Source organism: Nipponia nippon, unplaced genomic scaffold, assembly GCF_047370975.1.
Source record: "Nipponia nippon isolate SJK-2023a ecotype South Korea unplaced genomic scaffold, ASM4737097v1 scaffold_28, whole genome shotgun sequence".
Lineage (NCBI taxonomy): Eukaryota > Metazoa > Chordata > Aves > Pelecaniformes > Threskiornithidae > Nipponia > Nipponia nippon.
In genome coordinates, this window is record NW_028262345.1 from 587,161 (window position 1) to 606,115 (window position 18,955).

Sequence of the window (18,955 nt, forward strand, 5' to 3'; positions counted from 1 at the left end):
TTCACCGCAACAAGGCTGCTGGAGGAACGAGGTAGGACTCCAGAAAGACGTCCCAGCCCAGCCCGGGTGACGTAGCTGGCTAATTCGCAGCTCTCGTGAATATTCAGGTGCGATGTGAATAGCGAACCCTCGCTTGCCTTCTCCGATTCCCCAGGGTAGGACCTGCCGGAGGAAAATCCTCTAACGTGACCATCGCCAGCCCCATCTCCGAAGAGCTGGAGCCATGGGAAGGGAAATGTTTGGGGTGCAGGAATGGGAGCAGCACGAACACCCGTTGAGGGTGGTTCTGCCCTTTCCACCTCTCTGTCTCGCTACCTGTACCTCCACCCTGGCACCTACCGAGGGATCAAACGTGCCACCACGGGGCAAAGGGACCTGCACCGCTGGCACCGGCTCCGTTACCCCGTGAGCGGCGGGCAGGAATCCCCGCCGGCTGCCAGCTCCGCAGTCACTGAAAAAAGCAGGCAAAAGAGCTCATCGGAAATCGTCACGCTTTCACAGAAAGAACAATAATCTCCAACGTTTCATTTTGGGCAGACAATATGGAATTTTTCAGTCTTCCAATGACAAAAAACCTGAAAAAGGAAGATTTTTCCCCTCATTTTGACTCACTCGTTCTCCCTGGAGGAAAGGAGTAGGAGAAAGAAGAGGACAAAACTTAAAACCTTATCGAAGACTTCATGTGAGCTTCTTCCACTGAAACAAAGGAGGAAAAAGAGAGCATCTTGACCTGTTCACTGCAAAAGCTTTCATCCCAACCGCTGCATCTGTAGAAAGCATCTTCCCAATGTCCATCTGAAGCATGCCCTGTGTCTGCCTCCCTCAGACGCTGACGGCACGGCCTCTATTAACAGCATCCTCAGCCCTGCAGGAGTACCACCAGTCACTGCACTGGTTTTGCCCATCGAGGGGCCAGCTGGGAATTAACGTTCACAGCGGAGCTGCCAGGATGGAGGTTCAGCCTGCAGACGTGGCCTAGGAAGCGTTAAGCCAGAACTAGGGCGGAGCTCCTGGATTAAGGGAAAAACCAGGAGTTGCCAAAGACGCAATAAGGGACCCCCATGTTCGGCGCGACTTTGACCTGGAGGATTAGGGACGAGGCAATCGAGTAAAGGTGGAGAAGCTGGTGAATCTGTAATAAGATGCGATTTGCAAAGCCTGTCAAATTCATGAATTTTAACTGGAAGGATAATTTATATTATTCGTGACCTCCACCATCCTCTCCTAGACTATTATTTAGGATGATTCAGGCTCCTCCTCAGGAGAAGCAAAGCCACGATCCACGTAAGCTGTCCCACACTGCCACAGCCAAAAGTGTGTTTGCATCAGCTACTTGCTGGGTACCCACAGCCAGAGCCAGCCCTCCCGAAACCGCACTCCGCTCACCAATAATTGTGTTTGTGTTGAAAAAAAGAAAAAAAAAAAAACCTCAAACCATCTGATGATTATTTTGTTTGGCCCGTAGCTATTAAAAAAAGTCTCCAAATGCCTCGTTGCGCCATTCTTCCTAACGCTGAGCGCCAGCCTTCGCTTTGGACTTATTAAGGCGCGTCTTAAGTGCAAGCGAGCGCTGGGTTTAGCGTCGCTGGGGGAAATCCACCCCTCTTGCTATTGCTCTGAGCAAACCCAGGCCCTGAACACGAAGCGTGCGACAAGCGCTTTGAGCCGGCTCTCTGCGCAGGAGAGACTCGGGCAGAGCCTTTAGCAAAGCTAAAGCTTATTAAAGCATGGGAGGGGGCCGCAAATGCCGGAGGTTTGGGTCCTGCCCTGGAGCGTTGTGGCTCGGCACTGGACGAGCAGGAGGAGGCGGATGAGCGAGAGGGAGATGCGAATGCAGATTTCACGCAGAGGCAAACCAGAGAAATGTGTTGTTGCCGCTTTCCGTATCTTTTTGCCCAGTCAAGTACCGCAATCAACACAGAGCATTATGAGCGAACCCAGAGGCGACTCTGTGGCAGAAAAGAAAGGGAGGCAGATGAAAAAAAACGGGTATTCTTAATTTACTCCAGTTAATTTTAGCCTAATTTGATCACAATGTTCTTCTGTAAATATCGGCCCTTCTTTAATAAGTCAGCATTCGCCACGGAGGCTGCAATTGCGGTGTAATCACCCTGTGTGTCATAAAAGACTTTCTCTGTTAATTGTTAGGAGGAACTGGAGCTGTTCCGCGGCAGGTATGGGATTGCAAAGCGAGATAATTATAACCAGATCTAATTAGTAATTATAGCAGACCTCTCCTCGAAGTTTTTTACTTAAATATTCCCCCGGTTGTCCTAACAAACGTCAGTGCTGCTGTCAGGAGCGCACCGGGACGCACGCCGCCGCCGTGCCAGGACGAGGTGCGGGTGCCGAGCCCGGCATCCAGGCTGCTGGGTCCCCGGACCCGCGTCCTCACCCCGGTACGGTACGTGATGGAGAGCCTCAGCGCCGGTTTCTACGCGAGGGAATGGAGCAAGGAAAAAAATGCAGTGAGGCAGGCTGAGACAGGAGAGGGTGCTCTCGCCACAGCAATGGATGCACGGAGGGCAGCGGGGTGTCCTGGTGCTGGGCGAGGGGTCCCGCTGCCTCATCCCGCATCCCCAGGGATGCTCTTCCTCCCGGAGTCTGCAGCGGCAGCAGAAATCAGATAAGGTGTAGAAGAGAGAGGAAGAATAGGAGACAGGCTACGCAGAAAGCTGGGAGACGGGTGGTTATGGCTCCGATTTCATTTTTCAGTCGTGTTAATGGACGCAACCCTCCCAAACCTCTCCTGTGATACAGCTCCTGCCTCCAGGAGAGAGCCTGGGGCTCCCGGCCACCGCGACACACGCAGCACATCACTGGAGATGCCACACTGCAGCACGGGAGACGTCTGAGTTCAGGAAGGCAAACGGGGATGTGCACACCCAGGTGGCAATTTTCAAGGCAGGTGGGCTTGAAAGAAGCGGTTTCCTGGAGATCTTGCCTAAACCAGTCCTTTTTCAGTTCGATTGTAGCAAAATCCTTCACTCCTAAAGGGAAACTTTTCAAACCTCTGCAATTCTACTCTTCCATCCCTCTTGCTGCCTTTGCACCAGTCAAAGGTACCTTTGAACAGCACTAGGAGGCAAAGGACCTCCAGCTTCTGCCTGGGGAGCCGAGACAGAAAGCCACAGAGCCAGAAAATGGAGCAGCCCGATCCTAGGAGCCTGTGCACAGAAACCCTTGTTCCAGATCTAACAGGAGGTTTCCTGAGCCTGTAACCCCTCTTGCAGTGTTCCCAGAGGCGTCACCCAGTGCAGTGGGTGCTCCCTGTCCTCCCCACCCCACCGCCATCCTGCTGTGGACATCCTTGGGCTGCCTGTTGAGGACTGAAGCCCCGGTACCACCCAAAGTGCTTTGGAGGAAGGGAGGAGGAGATGCACAGCTCGACCTTGGCAGCACGGTCAGGCGTGACTTTGCTGCAGATCTGCCCAGATCTTTTTTGGTGCAACCTCAGAAACTAAACAAAAAAGTATCGACAAGTGATGGAGGAGCGGGAGATGTCCTAACGCGGTCCCTTCTGCAAAGGCAGGGCCGAGAAGAGCTCGGAGTAATTAAACACAGCTAGCTGAAAGACGGACTGGATGGCTTAAAAGGATTTCATCTCCGAGATCTCGCCTCTAATTACTGGGCTGCACCAATTCTGAGCCATATTAGCCTAAGCTGATGATGTGCTATTTTTTAATCTAGTTATTTCTTCCCAAGCAGAGCTGTCTCCAGGGGGCTCGCTTGGGCAGCAGAGTTAGCTCACAGCTAGGTACGGTCTAACTAGGCCAGCGTTGCAGGACTTCTTTATGATTTTTTTTTTTTCCAGCACATCTCAGTCTCATTCCCGGCAGGGAACACCCGCAGACAGAAACGCGTGCGCGACACACGTGTGCGCGTGGTGGGGGGAAACCACCACGTGAGGAGCAAGAGGGAGCAGGGGGCAAGGCCAAGGGGATGCGATGCTGGGACCAGGCTCTGGGCTTGCAGCTAAAACCAGCTGGAAGGGAGACAAGGATGGAGATGCGTCTGCTCCTAAGAGGAAGTTTGAGGCTTTGGAGAGATTGGGAAGGGGTGGGTGAAGGACCATTGGTTGGTAACCGCTAGGGCTGCTGAAAAGCATCCCGTATTAAGCTGGCGCCTTGCAGACCCCTGAGCTGACCTGCTAGGAGGGACCAGGAACCGGCCAGCCTGGCTCCCCTTCCCACGGCGAAGCGTGCGGCTGGGAGCAGCCCCCGCGTCTCTGCCGCAAGCAGAGGGCTTTCTCGCTCCGGAGGCGAGCGAGCGACTCAATCGCTACCCTGAGATACGTACGGGAGGAAGGGGAGTGCACGTTAACAGCGTGAATCGCAAAGCAAGGCACGGAAGCTCATCAATCCCCTACTGCTGCTTCGAGAGATGCTAGCCCAAGAGCGCGATGCTAACCCAAGAGCGCGATACTAACCCAAGAGCGCGACGCTAACCCAAGAACGTGATGCTAATCCACGAGCGCGATGCTAACCCAAGAATGCGATTCTAATCTAAGAGCGTGATGCTAACCCAAGAGTGCAATGCCAACCCAAGCAGCATTTTCTTAATCCAGACTGCCGTCCCCGAAACGAGAGCAAGCCTATTTGGAGCGCATCGCTGCGATTCAGCCGCCGGCTCCCGACACGTTCGGTGCGTGCGGACCGAGAGAGACCCGCCAGTTTCGAGGCGCTCCGCATCCCACCGTGTTATTGCCATGGTTCCCACCTCTCTAATCAGGGCTTCTCGCTCTGAGACGGCGCTGACCTTGATACCTGCCAGTTCGAGGCCCCTCTATGGCAAAGTGATTCAATTAAGCCCTGGTTCACAGAGAGTGCTAAAAAAGAAGGGGGGGAGGAAAAAAGAAAGAGCCCAACAACAACAAAAAAAAACGCCCTCACGAGAATAATTTTCTTCTATGGATTTTTAAGACCAGCGGCTGGAGAATCACTTTCTCGTTTTTGTGCTGTCTCTCCAGTCAATAAATAAGAAGGAAATAAAGGAGTTCAGAGAAAATAGAATGCAGTCAAAAGGTAAATTGTGGTCTTAAAAGCCCCTAAGAGACTGTCAGAGACTTTGAAATGTTTCCTAGTTTGAGACCATTTCTTCCTGACTACATGGTTTCCGCTCCTCAATTTGCATCTCTGGGAGGTAATCTTTAAAACTGATTTTCCCCTGGCTGCATTTCATCGGCAAAGAAACTAAACAGGCTGCTGCATTACAGTAATAACATCAACATTTCAGCCACCTTCGCCTTAATTATTTCTCTGTCTTGCCAACAGAACCAGTTAAACGAGATTTATATTTGGGTGGGGAGGAGGGGGGGCCAAGTTGCGTGTGTGTGGATGGGTAAGATAACCTGGAAAAAACGATTTCTCCCTTGTTATGTGTCACCAGCAGTAAAAAAAAAAAGTAAAAGAAAAAAAAAATACATGGGGTAAGAGGTTTGGGCCATTTAAGTAATAATAATATCAGCATTTCACCTGTCTCTTGCTTAATTATTTCCTTCTCTTGGCTCCGCCACCTGAACCAGTTTAGATAAGATTTCAGCATGGATAAGGAGGAAGAACCTGTATTCTCCGAAGCAGATAAGCCGCTTTTTCCAATGGAAAGGAAGAGAATACGGCACTAAAGCCTTCCTGCCATCTACTCCAGATTTATCAACAGCCTCTTCGCAAAAGTCTTGCCACTAAAAGCTTGTGAAGTTTTGCAAAATACTACCAGATAAGAGAATAGCACTTGTAAAGACAAGAAAGGCAAGCCGGAGCGTGGAAAGCAGCTCGTCAGCATCCGCGTCCGGCCAACACGCGCTCAAGGTCACCCCAAAAAGCACCGCAGGGGAGGAAGCAGGGGTCTGGCTGATCGCTGCCCGCATTTAAGGAGAGCCTGGGGGTTTTGAGAAGGTCTCCTTACCCATTCAAGGTGTCAAAGCTTCTGAGTTGGCTGCACTTGAAAGTTACCCCCTTCGAGACCTCCTGCTCTGACATTTTAGGTCTCCCTCCCTTCTAAGATGTCCACACCCAGCTTTGCCCATCACTCAGGTGCTTTAGGACAAAGCTTGCTTGCCAGGACAACAGCTTAATAGTCCATAAAGTCCTCCACGACCGTGCAGCCAGGGAAAGGAGCGAGCTACTCTTGCAAGGCTGAAGATGTGGGTCTGGCAAGCCAAGGGTCCCGGAGGGTTCGTACTCGGGTCCAGCCCTGCAGCGAAGCGCTGGATGCTGCGTGCCTGCCGCTCGCCGTAGGCGCTTCCAGCTAAAAACCTTGCCAAGCCACGTGTTGGCGGCTGCCAACGCGTGCCCAACGCGCCCGCAGATGGGATGCTCGCCTGCGTGCAAACATTTACAAACACCTTGAGCGACTCGCGAAGACGCGGCAGGTTGCTGGAAGCTGTCCATCCATAGGAAGGAGGCTCAGTCTCGCGGAGAGAGGGTTTGCCCAAGCGGGAGATGCTGCTGCGAGCAGCGAGGAAGGCAACGAGGTGCTCTTGGATGCTCTGCACTGCACAACACTGCTGATACCCCAGAGAGACGTTTTAAAAGCAAAAGAAACAGCTGTCTGGGTAAAAAGCTGAGAGTCTCTCCTTCTCTCCGCTCGTACTGCAGAGTCTATTTTTATTATACAATTTCCACCCTTCAGTGGCTCAGATGTTTTGCCTGCATTTCGTCGCTGACCCTCAGGCCAATCCTCAAAACAATATTTGCTCAGGGTTTTGCGCGCGTGTGTGGCTTTTTTCCCTTTTTTTTTTTTTTAAATTCAGGGCAGGTGAAAACATTCCCTCTTTCTTGATTTATAACGGGCTGGGGAGTGATCACGCGTGCTTGTGCATGAGGGTACGGGATGAGGAGCGTGCGTTTCTGGGCCACGATGCATGTGCAGGGGAGAGGAGAGCCCTTGCCTGCAGGCAGGAGGGAAGGGTGCTTGTACCTGCCTGCAGCCTGCCTGCTGGGGAGGGGTGAGAAACCTCCTCCAGGCCTCACCACCCAAGCTCCACGCTCTCCCTTATGACCCCAAACCTGCCGGCTCTCCAACCCAGGGGAAGCTAATAGGATGCTCCCGCTTCACACCGCAGCGGCAGGGCTGGATTCGGCCCCGCGTCTCTTCCCGCAGAGCTGCCCCGCTGCCTGCTAACGCTTATGAGCTCCTTCAGCTTCCCCTTGCCTGGCCTTGCCTTCCCACCCTGCCTCGCGTCTGATTATATTGGGTCTGCATGTGTAAGTACAGCCTCCTGCCATCCTAATCATCTAAAGTGGCTATTTGAATAACAGTTGTTGGTGCCTGTAGTTTCCTGTAATTTCCAAAAGGAAACAAATCCATGCAGACTGCAATTTTGCGCCTATGAATTTTGAATGAATATCTCCAAGAGCCTCAATTTCTCTCTCCCTTCCTTCCTCCCCTCCCCTCGCCTGCCTCCCAGACCCAGCTGAGCGAGACGCTGCCACCGAAGGGTCTCAACCGAGTGGCTCCTTTCAGGGGGTGGGTGCTGGGCTAGCGAGGCTCGATGGAGCTAGGAGAGCCACCGGCCTTCAGCCGGCAACGCTCGGTGCCGCCGGCACAGCTCCCTCGCTCAGGGGGCTGGAGGAGGAAGGCGGCCGGATTGCACCCAACCCACGGGAGACCTGCTCCATAGCAGGACGAAGCAGGGCATGGAGGCAGAAGCATCTTTCAAGCCTCAGGCGTTGGGATTTTTCCCTGCGTTGCCACCTCCAAATTAAGCTTGGGAGGTCCCTTCTCTACCCACCAGCTCTGATGGCACCTGCCCTTCGGAGATGTTGCTGCTGGCCAAGCTCTCCACCTTCTAACCCAGAGCAGCTGCAAGACCTCTCTCCTCCCGAGCCGATTTCCACGACAGTGACAGTCCCTATTTACAACCTTCTCCCTTTCAAGTTTCCCCTCCTGTTCTGCTGCGTGCAGTTTTATGACAGTGAGGGTTCTCCTTTTTATGACATTGTTGTTTTTAAAGTGTTTTTATCACCTGGTTTTATTACAGAACTACCGTACAGCACCCCAAGTGCCATAGCAGCGAGGAGGGGGAGCGGCTCTGGAAATGCAGCAGCCCTTTCCTGAACAGCTTGCTGCCTCACCGGGGAAGTGGCTGTGATTTGGTGATGGATGGAGTGCTTGTTATCCAGTATATTTTTATCCATAGATATATAAAGCACTTTGTGATCCCAGTGGATACAAGGCACTATATAAATGTAAATCATTATCATTATCATTAAATACCTTCTGCATCTTTTAAACCTACCAGTTGGAATCAAATACATAACGGGGCAGCTGGTATCTGGGCTTTCGCTGGTGAACCAAATGCGAGAGGTGTGATTTTTGTCTTTGTTAGCAATTAAATGTGGTATCACGAAAGACTTTATTTTCCCCTTGCAATTTTTCATGCTGTCTCTGATTTGAAAGTCACTTCTCACCCACTACGAGAAATCTCTGCAGACTTCCCTAGCAACAACCTGAATAAGAAACAGCCGCTTTGGGGACGCGGATGCTCCCCGGATTACCCGAACCCGTCGCAAGCTGTCCGGCGCACATCCCCGCTGCGCCGCCCTGAGTTAAGGACGGTAGGAGGATCCCTCGTATGCCGCTGGGTCACAGGGAGGAGAGTTCAGTTCCTACGTGATTTATGACTCAAAGGAGAATATAGGCACTCGTCTCCAAACTATGACTCCGCAGCATTTCTGCTCGGCTGCTGCCCGACCCCAGAAATAACTGACCGCAGAAAGCCTCTTGGACGTCATCCACGTCGCAGCCGTAACCGCAATGAACGCGGGGTGCAAGGCAGATTGTGTTTATAACCCAAAGTTTCCTGTTTCTGCTTCACCCCCGTCCTTTTTTCCTTTCTTTAAGGGAGGGATCTGAGCCTGAAGGACTCGCTCAAGGTCGCGCACGGAGGCTTTGGCAGCACAGAAATGAACCCAGGACTCTCGCGCTTCCATCCAGGCCATAAATCACCGGATTCCCTTTCCACCCATACAGCCAGGAGGACAAGCCACGCAGGCAGCCCCTTCCCTGCTTTTCCCACCAGTGCTAAGCCCATATTTTGTCACTTTTTCCTTCCTGCATCTCCAGCAAAGCCACCCGGCCGCCAGCTACTGACAGCTCCTCCCCATGGGAATTCACCTCCAGCTGCATTACACCCAGCGTGATGCTTCCGCTCAGGTTTCTGCTTCCCACCCCCAGCTCAACAGGAGCCTCGGAAATATCAACCGCTTCTTAGGTCATCGCCACTGGATGCCCTGGGAGAGGGATTAACCCTATGGAAGCAGCCACTGAAGCGGTGGGCAGCAAGGGGTGGATGCTACGGTGGTGGAGACCCCAGGAGCCACACGTTGGGGAGTCCGGAGGCGAGTCTAAGCTGAAAGGCATCAGCGTGCTTGCCAGGGAAGGATGCTCCATCGGCGTTTCCTAAAGGGAGATGACTGATGCCGGGCCAGGCTACACTCAGTGATGTGATGAAGGGCAGGTCTTGGTCCCCGGTGCTGGGGACCGGCTGTCCCGAGCACCCGACGGACCAGTACCCAACGATATTTTATTTCCACTCATCGTTGGAAACCTCTGATATGTCACAGGTCTGAGCCCTGGCCTTTAATCCATGTCCCTACTAACCTGCAAGCAGTGGCTTATAAAGGTTTTGAAATATTTAAAGGAACAAGGTTTTTCCTCGTTCCGGATTCCCCCCCTCCCCCCCCCTTTTTTTTTTTTTTTTCATTTTCCCCAGCCTCTCCTAAGTTGCAGCCTCTTGTTGCCCAGGGGAGATCTTCCATTTAGCTACATTTTCCTTTCTCATTTCATGCTGTAATGGAGATTCATCATAGGTGTTAAATCCATAATTTGCCGTGAATCCCTTGTCTCTCACCACAGAGGTCAGAGTTGAGCGTGCTGGAGGAGCCCGATAGCGTGGCTTCATGCCTGTCCCCCGGGGGAAAGCCTCAGCCTAACTCCCAGGAGCGGGGAGAAGGCTGGGTCCTGGATGGGTCATCCAATACCATATCCATGCTTGCCTACCTCTCTTTACCACCTAAAGCAGTCCCTCGTTTGTGATTTATCACCTAAAGTGATCCCTTGAAGTACCCTGCGTTTTCTGCAGCAGGGGTACTGCCTCCCATGCCCTGCTGTAGCTCAGCACCCACAGCGTCGCCCAGCACTGCAAAACCAAGCCACCTGCTAGTGAATTATGAAACTCCTCATCTCGCAGCAGCTTCGAACGCCAGCCTCGGCAGGGGCCGCACGGAGCCCGCAGCCAAAACGCTTTGCACACCCCAGTAAGGAAGCACCGGCCCAAGGCAGGCTCTTGGGAAGCAGCAGGGTGGTTGCTGTCATCCCAAACAAACTCAAAGTGCCTGCGTGGTCAAATCCTAACTTGAGCGCGCCAGGCATCTTTTAACATCAAAAAATAGTAATAGTCCCTTCCAGAGGGCCATTTGTCCAGCCTCTGCCTTAGCAAGAGATGAACACCCTGGGGCAGGGGAGGTTATTTGCCTATCAGTTACAAAGGACGCCCGCAGGTCAGTCATTAAGACACGGCTATCCAGTTTTGAAGCCCAAGTTGAGCCAAAAGGAACGCCACAGCCCCAAAGCCATCCCCGTCCTACCATCAGACGGGAAGCCGACACCCGTCAGACGCTGCATCAAAAGCAAACGCCGCTCGGAAATGCTAGGACGAGGCATCATTGTATGGATTTGTAACAAGGAGAGAGGTTCATCGCAGGGGTCACCAACCCTTTCTCCGCCGTGACCTGGGGAAGATGCCGGTCGCAGCTGGGAGCTCTATCACGGCTGGCAGAGCAGCTCAGAAACAGGCCGAGCGGGTGCAAGGCTGGACAACCCTTAAAAGAAGCGGGGAAAACGCAAGACATGCGGAAAGCAACCCAGGATAGAGCTGGCAAAGCTCTCCGACCCAAGAAAACGCATCCCTCCAGGCCGGCCACGAGCAGAGATGCGGGGTGGGCAGGCATCCCCCAGCAGGAACACCTCAACGGCCGCTTTGCGCATCCCCTCCCGAAGCGTTTTCTCTGCTCTCGCAGCTGGCCCTGCCCCTGCCGCGCCTCGGGTTCATTTTTCATTAGGGGGGGATCGATAAGAACGCGGGGGCTGTCGCTCAGGTGATGTCACGCTTCGAGGGCCTCATTCTTCTCCGCCAGCTGACAAGGGGAGAAGGAGTCGATACTTTTGTCAGGTCACTAACAACCCACCAGCGGTGACGGATCCCTCGGCCGAGCAGCCGCCCAGCGCAGCCCCGACGCGCAGCGCCGCAATCTATACCGCGTCCGTGCGTGCGAGGCACAAAAGGAGCTGCTGCGTGTATGTATAATGCAGATGCCGAGGATACAGATGGGGGAGTTTTGTCTTGATTGACAAGAGGGAGAAACGCGCGTAGGCGTGCAAAGCAAAGGGAGATTTGCAGATGCGCGGGGTTTCTTTGTGGGATGCAGAATGCAAGGTGTCAGCTATCTAAAAGGGCAGAAAAGCAGAATAATCTCCCCCGTCCACATGCACGGCGTGGAGCAGGAGTCATTGGATGCAGTGTATGATACAGAGGGGAAAGGCTCGTGCGACGCAGAGGGAGCGCCGGCTCCCGGACGCCTAATGCAAACCAGGGAGGATTTGGGGGCGAGATGCAGAGAGGTTTGCACCCAGAGCGGGAGGCGGGACAGACACAGCCGTACAAGCGACGAGCACAGCAGGACGGAGGGATTTGGACACACGGCAAGCACCCCCCACATCACTTCACAACTTCGCGGCCATCGTAGCCAGGAGTAATTGCTCCCGGCTCCTGCGCGAGGGGCAGGGAGGCAGGCAGAGGGTAAAGCGATGCCGCCAGCGCTGCATCTGAAGGGATGCCAGAGAATCAGGAAAGCTTTTTATCAGCTCTATGTGCTTTGCATCCATCAGTTCGCTACAGACCAGCAGGCTCTGCCTAGAGAAGCCAAACGCTTCGTGTTCGATAAAAACACAGGTCAGGCCCTCCCCGCGTCCCGACAAGAACTCACAGATTAGTGCAAGAATCCCAACATTAATCATTTCTAGCTGTGTCTCTGCCTATTTACTCTGTGGTCCTTCAATCTTCAGCATTCGGGAAGGAATGCTGTTGCGGCTCTGAGGATATAAGCAAGGTGAAGTTTGATGGGAGCGGTGGTATCTGCTGGTAGACCAAGCGGATACAGTTCAAAGAAAACAGACGGGCTCCCAGGCACACAAATCCTCCTTCGGTATTCAAACCTGGCTCTGTGGCGCCGAAGGCTAGCCGTTAATTTACGTACGGAACAAGACCACTTTCATGGTATCACCTAACCCCGGGGCCCAGGGCTTTAAGAAAACACAAATTTTGCCAGACTACTCATAAACCGGTGCGAGGCGATAGCACTGGACCAGGCTTTGAGGGAGAAGAGGCAGCATCTGCTTAGTGCTGGCCTGGCCCCGGTGAGCTTCCCGGCGTGTGATGGAACACCAGCCACTGCTCAGATACAGCCCTCTCCTGTCGGGATAAAATGATATATTTATCATTTTTAATGCATTTGATGTATATATATATGTATCTAAATTTCGTGGTCACGCAGCGGCGTATTAACGGTGCCTATTGGACCGGGACAGGCTTCACACCCATCAGGGTGCCGTCACAAGCAGCGTGCAAACTGGGCTGCCTTTGCCAAAGCTCCAGGTTTCCCAGTAACTACGGGGAAACACCCTCCGGACTCCTTAGGGAAGGGGCTTTTCCCATTTTCACGCAAACTGGGCACACTACCCCCTATCTTAGCAGTTTTTAGCATACGGTACCTCTCTTTGATCTGTTTTTCCTCCTTTTTTGCCTTTCACCCCGAATTTGTACAGCACCAAGCACCTCCGAGACGCGGGGTTTGCCCGGCTGGGTACAGCCAAGCCCGCGGAGACGCCTTCCCACCCCAGGAGCCACCCAGGGATGCCTGCAAAGAAACCCGTCCACCCTCTGCTATCAAAAGGAGCCGGCTCAGAGCGCTGTAAACTTAAGCTGCTCAGACATGACATCAAATATTTAGGTTATTTGGGATTTGTGCTCGATTGTTTGATGTTTCTGTCTCCTTCTCAGTAGACCCGGTTGCTATTTTGCCACTGAAAATATTCCCAGCAGAAAATGCAGCTTTGGGAAGACCCAAACTTTTTCAAGGAAAAGAGACTGCCTGGAAGCAAATGATCACATTTTCATCGCTTTTTTTTGTTCTGAATGGATATCCTGATTCCAGGTACTGGTTTAGGCTGAATTTTGCATTCAGAGAATTGAATTCTGTTAAAAAGTAGGGAAAAATACTCGAGACTGTTCCAAGCTGAACTGCTTCTGGATCTGAAACGTCACATAGTCCGCATTTTTTCACTGCAGCTCAGCATTACAACCAAATATTGAAAAATGGCCTTTCCCAGGCCATAGCCTCTTTATTTTCTGATCAAACTCCACTAAAGAGCAGGAAAGCTGGGAAACGCAGATGTCTCAAGCTGCCAGCAATCATTTTGGTAATGGAAATAACTTACTCTGCTCTGCAGGGGAGGACTGGAAAGACTCAGCTAGAAAGAGGATTGGAATAAAATAAAAAATAAAATAAAAAGAGGAAAAAAGGGTTGTGACTGAACACGAACGCACTTGACACCTAGGTGACCTGCCTCTTCTCCTGTCTCTGGCTTGTGCCATCTTAAAAGACAGGAGCCCTCACTTCAAATTAACTTAATCTGTAGCGTTAAATAATTCATGTTGATTTAAGAAAGCTTTATTTCTAATGGGACACACATGAAGGCAGAGTTAATATTAGAAGAGGCCATGGGGGGCGGGGGGAGACAGGGAATTAGACTATAAAAGGTAAATGTACAAGTTAATTGCCTATCAATTATTCACCCGATGTCTCTAGAAGTAGCTCCTCTGCCTCCCTCCCCACCCCCCCGTGGTCCCCTTGTCCCGGCTGTCGCCACGCTCCCACCGGCACGTCTCTGGGACCAACCCTTTCCCCGCGCCGGGCTGCAGAGCCAGCGGCGTACAGGAGCTGGCCGGGCCAGCCCGTGGTGCGAGGCAGAGCTGGAGGCATCCCATCTGGTGCCGGGGTCCCTTCCAGCCCTCCCCTGGCCAAACCCTTTGGCACCTACGTGATGCTCACGAGAAACTGTTTAAAACCACAGAAGACAGAGCCTGCGGTGTGCAGCGACGGACGGCTCGTCCCACCGTGAACGGCTCTTCATCAGTTTTCACGATTCCAGGGCCCCCTCCCTGCCTTTGGAGGACCACAGACCAGGACAGGCTTGGGATGCTCCTGCCAAGACGCCAGTGAAGAAGAGCAACCACGCTACCGTTCAGCTTCCCCAACGCCTCGCCCTCCATCTGCTTGGCTTGACCGCCCTCCCGGCACCTCAGGTCCTGCCTACCCCCGGCCACGGCGGGCTGAGGCTTCGCAACGCCGCTGCCGGATCGGCACGGCGAGCCGGGGCTCCCCTCTTCCCCTCCCCTCTCCTCCCTCCCGGCGAAGCCAATGCTCTCTTCAAAGTTTCTCCTCGCTTGGCTGCCTTCGAGAGCTGGGAACTCAACGCTAATTAACGTGTCTGCAAATCCCAGCTCGGCTGGCGGGGCCTCGAATTCCTTCACGGTCCCCCGAGTGCAGAAGGATCCACAAGCTAGCCCTCTGGCTCCTTGAACTACACGGCTGGCAGATGCATATTTTAACAACACACATCTGTTGGCTATATAATCTCTTGTATTTGCCCTCCCTGCTCCGAGCTTTGATGGAAGACCGGAGGGAACTCTCCAGTGGTTACAGCCAAAGTGTTTGCTTTGCAATTTCGCTCGATTGCTGCCTGATTTTATTTTTAAATTTCTTCAAGTCCTAATCAGGCGCTTACTTTATTTAATGAATACCCCAGCTTAGTTAAATAGATCATAAATTAAGAAGCCTTGCCATTAAAGATGTACCAGGTAGCAAATAGCCCTCCAGTGGCTTTCCCAGGGCCTGCCTGGCTTGGGTTCCCCTGCCAAACTGCTGCCCTGGCACCTTTTGCTTGCAAAAAACGTGGATGCCTCCGCATCTCCCAAACCCCATCTCATCGGCCGTTGCCTTCCCCGCTGGGCAGACATCCCAAGGAGAGAGAGCAGCGACTCCTTCCCCGGGCAATTTGGGCAATGGTAGGAGGGAAGGTGAGGGAGACCTGGAGAAGGCGGGAGGGGGTCCTTCAGCTTTGGGATGGGTTAGCCGGGTTCCTGAGCAATATTTGTCCCCGAGACTCTACAAATGAAAGACTTCTCCCGACGCTGATGCCACTAATAGGCTCATCTGTCTGAGCGTTTGGACTTCCAAGGGTACGGAATGATCTGTTCCACTACATTTAACCATGTAGATTTGAAAACAATGTGACAAAACCTTAAATATTTAATTAAAATATTAATGCAGATGCTCTGCGTCTGAGCAGGGAAGTAGGAGGCATCAGCCCTGTAAAGCTGTTGTCAGACATGAATGACAGCAGTTGGGAAGTGAATTGGGAGGCATTAGGGGATTTCGCGATACCAAGAAAGTGGAAAAGCTGGCAAGAACGGACAAGGCAGCACCAATCCATGCAAAAAAAAAAAAAACCCAAAACCAGGCAAGGTATTTCCCAGGGACAAGGCTGGGATAGAGTGGGATGGGGTTCCCCAGAACTGCCTCCAGCATCCCCGACCGGCTGACGAGCCGCTCCAGTCGGCAAACCCAGCAGCACGCTTTGGGCTCCCGGCCACGAGAGCCTCCCAGCTCTGCTCCAGCTGTGACAAATCGTTTCTTCAGGGTTCGCACACAGATTTGGGGATGGCTTTGGGATTCTTTCCTGCCTAGGCGATGCCTGCAGCCTCAGTGGGGCAGACTGGGATGATTCAGGCTTTGGTTGAATGTCAAAGATGAATCAGAAAGCCTCCGGGATGGGAGGTCTCCATCCCCTCCTACCTGCCGGGATGCTGGAGGTGCGAGCAATATCCTCCTGTTTGAAGCTCTCCCTCCTGGCCACGACCGAGGGAGCCCAGCTTCCCTCTCCAGAGGCACCGAGAAGGCAGCCTGGGCTTCCTGGGAACGCGGGCAGCGGGATGCCCGAGCCAGGCTGGGTTTTGAGCAGAGGGCTTTTAAAATTAATTTACAAGGAATCCCTCCTGGATTTACAAATCACCTCTGATGGCAATCAAAAAGCTAAAAGGAATGCCCCACAAGCGACTTCTCCAAATGAGGCGGCTCAGGTAGCCTGTCACATCCCTTCCTAACCCAGCGAGATGAAATCTGGGAGATCCACGTCCCTCCAAGAGATGGCTGCTTAGCTCACGACTAAAGCAGGCTCGCCGAGTCGGCACGTACCGGATCCAAAGAGGAGAAATGTCTGCACAGCTGGTGGCATTACCCATCTCCTCTCCATTTTTCTGTACAAACAGGCGCTTTGCCTCCCTGAGGTACACTAAGTTTAGCACGACGCACTGCACGCTGTAACCGGCTGTCAGGAGCCAGCGCTAGCTCTTAACGCACGGGGTGTTGGAGGCGTCTGCTCCTAACGTGCCGTTTCTATTCCCCTCCATCGGGCTGGCTAAAACGCAGACCGCAGACCACCCGCGGCAACGTCCGCCTTCGCGGCCGGTGCGGCAGGACGCGCCATCCTACCGCAAAGGTATCAAAGTGCGATCTGCTGACGGCTAACGGCCTCCCGGTCCCTTTCCGAAGGTGTGGATTAGCGCTCGTACCTCCCCAACCAGCCTTAAATTCCCCCACAACATCTGCATAAGTACATCTAAAGTGAAAGATGTGCTACCGGCGGGTTGCGAAGCCCCATTTTCTTATCGATCGGGCCTAATGTTGAATGCGTTACAACTTTAATTTTCTTAAAAGGAAAACATGCTACAAATATAAGTTGCTGAACATCTTAGGTAAATGTACCAATTAGCAACTACCATGTATACTCACATAAACATTAACTACCATCTATTCAACACATTCCATAACCCCGAAGATAATAACGATTTCCTTTTGATCCATAAAACCATCTCTCTGCTCAATCAACGCTTCGCAGCAGCTCTGAGCGCTGACGTACGCCTGCGCGCCCTGGGACTAAATTAGTTTTGAAATCTTTAGCTCTAATTAAATAACATTATTTCTTTTGTCTGGCTCCAGCAACGTATTCTGCCTTCACAACAGAAGGAGGGAGCCCAGGCGAAGAAGGGGAAGGCGACACAGCTTGCGGAGGTTGTCGGTAAGCGAGAAAGTCCCCCTGACAGCCCCGTTCCGCTTTCCGATTCGTTTGCAGGCTTCTTTCATGTATGGGCGCACGTCAGAGCTCAGAGCTGCTGCAAAGGGTTGATTGAGCAGAAGGATGGATCAAAAGGAAAATCATCATTATCTGCGGGGTCAGGGAAGGAAGGGATGGCGGTTGCGGAAGTTTGGGGGTAGGGTACTTGGTAGGGTTGCGGAGAGAGGAAAACAAATGCAGGGGAAATTACAAACCAGAAATCAGAACTCATTTTCACGGCGGTGCGCAGACTCCGATAAGGCGCACCTTCAACCAGAACCGGTACCTTAATTCACTTTTTTTTGGCTGCTTAAGACTAAAGTTGCTCTGACTAAAAGCACTAAAACTCTTGGATCTTTTTTTAAGAATTTTTTTTTCCCTAAAAATTAATGAGAAAAAAAAAAACAACAAGGAAAAAACAAATCCAAACTTCAATTTAAACAAACTTAAATATGTAAATAGTCTCACTTTGGGGGCTGAATAAGCAGGATGTATCTAGGAGCAACACAGACTGGTTTTGGCCCAAGCTTTTCAAGAAGAACACCATTTTCATTAACTTCTCTAAAGCCACATCCATCCTGCGGAGCCTCGCTGATGCGGCCTGCCTTTTCCAAGCACTCACCACCACTCTGCCAACAAAGCCCTCTACCTTCGCCAGCTCTACTCTCCCCTCTCCCACCCAAAAAGGGTCTTTACAAGCTGTTGGAAGCCGCCTCCTGTTCGCAATCCCACGCAACATCCTCCTGCGTTGTTCATTTTGTCAAAAAGCCGCTCGTTGCGACCGCGAGGACAACAAAAATAACGTCCAACGCGACGAGAAGACGGGACTTACCGAGAACAGTCAGCCGGGCAGGTCTGGATCGGATGGCCGCTTGAATGGCCTGACATTCGTAGACGGCGTCATCTTGGAGATCGGCTCTCAGGATTTTCAAGTGATGCTCTCCGGACAGATGGTCTCCTACGACCAGATAGCGCGGATAACCTGCAGAACGCAAAGCACGAGTCAGGAGGGAGTTGGACCGACGAGCCCAAGGATGCAGAGTATACAGCATGGGTCCGGAGCCCCAGCCGCCCCACTGCAAACACCCAGGAGCCAGGCAGCTCCTTCCCCTCCTTGGTAGCCAGCCCAAAAAGAGAGAGAGGCCTGCCAAATTCGGGAAAGGGACTGCAGGTTTTGCCCTAAGAGTTCAAAAAAAGAAGTGCTGATGAAGGAGCATTAACCGAAATCCCTAGGAAAAGGGATGAGCCCTTCCACCAGGAAAACCCACCCCCTCCAGCTCCTCCAAGACCTGCCACAGGATTTCCTTAACTCCTTAAGTCAGCTGTGCATGTGCTGGTGGTGAAACCCTGGAATACCTCCCCTATTAGGCCTGCGTAAACGTTGGGCAGGGCTCTGCGGGGGTACGGGCAGCCCCGATCAGCCTGCCCCGCGTTTTGAGCCATCTGAAGCACCGCAGAAGGAGGGCTGCCATCACCCCGTCCTTCCCCGCGCTGGTGATTCATGCACTGTGTAAGGCAGGCAGCCTGGCACGCTCTTGCGTTTTTGTTGTTTCGCAAGCTATCAACAGCAGGATTTGCTCTCCTGAACCGCAAGAAATACAAACGACGGGTTTGTTTGTATTTAGCTAATTAGATGACTGGCTGAGCTGGTATCATGCGAGCTGGCAGTTCCTCTTGCTTAAAGCAGCCCCAGCTCCGTTAATTGTGGAAGTCATTCACA

General features: G+C 52.5%; 1 protein-coding gene across 2 annotated transcripts in view; it reads right to left on the reverse strand.

Annotated features, from left to right (window-relative positions):
• The window catches only part of KIRREL3 (kirre like nephrin family adhesion molecule 3), a 137,336-nt gene that overhangs the window by 75,403 nt on the left and 42,978 nt on the right, over positions 1–18,955 (reverse strand). Inside the window, exons 1-2 of one of the 2 annotated variants that reach the window (XM_087763472.1) lie at positions 18,546–18,704; positions 18,068–18,217 (exon numbers count right to left, since the gene is read on the reverse strand). In XM_087763472.1, coding sequence (XP_087619598.1) covers positions 18,068–18,217; positions 18,546–18,678 — 283 coding nt within the window. In that variant the 5' untranslated portion in view covers positions 18,679–18,704. Of the gene's footprint in view, positions 1–18,067; positions 18,218–18,545; positions 18,705–18,955 lie in introns of those variants that run through there. The other variant, XM_087763471.1, reaches the window with a different exon arrangement.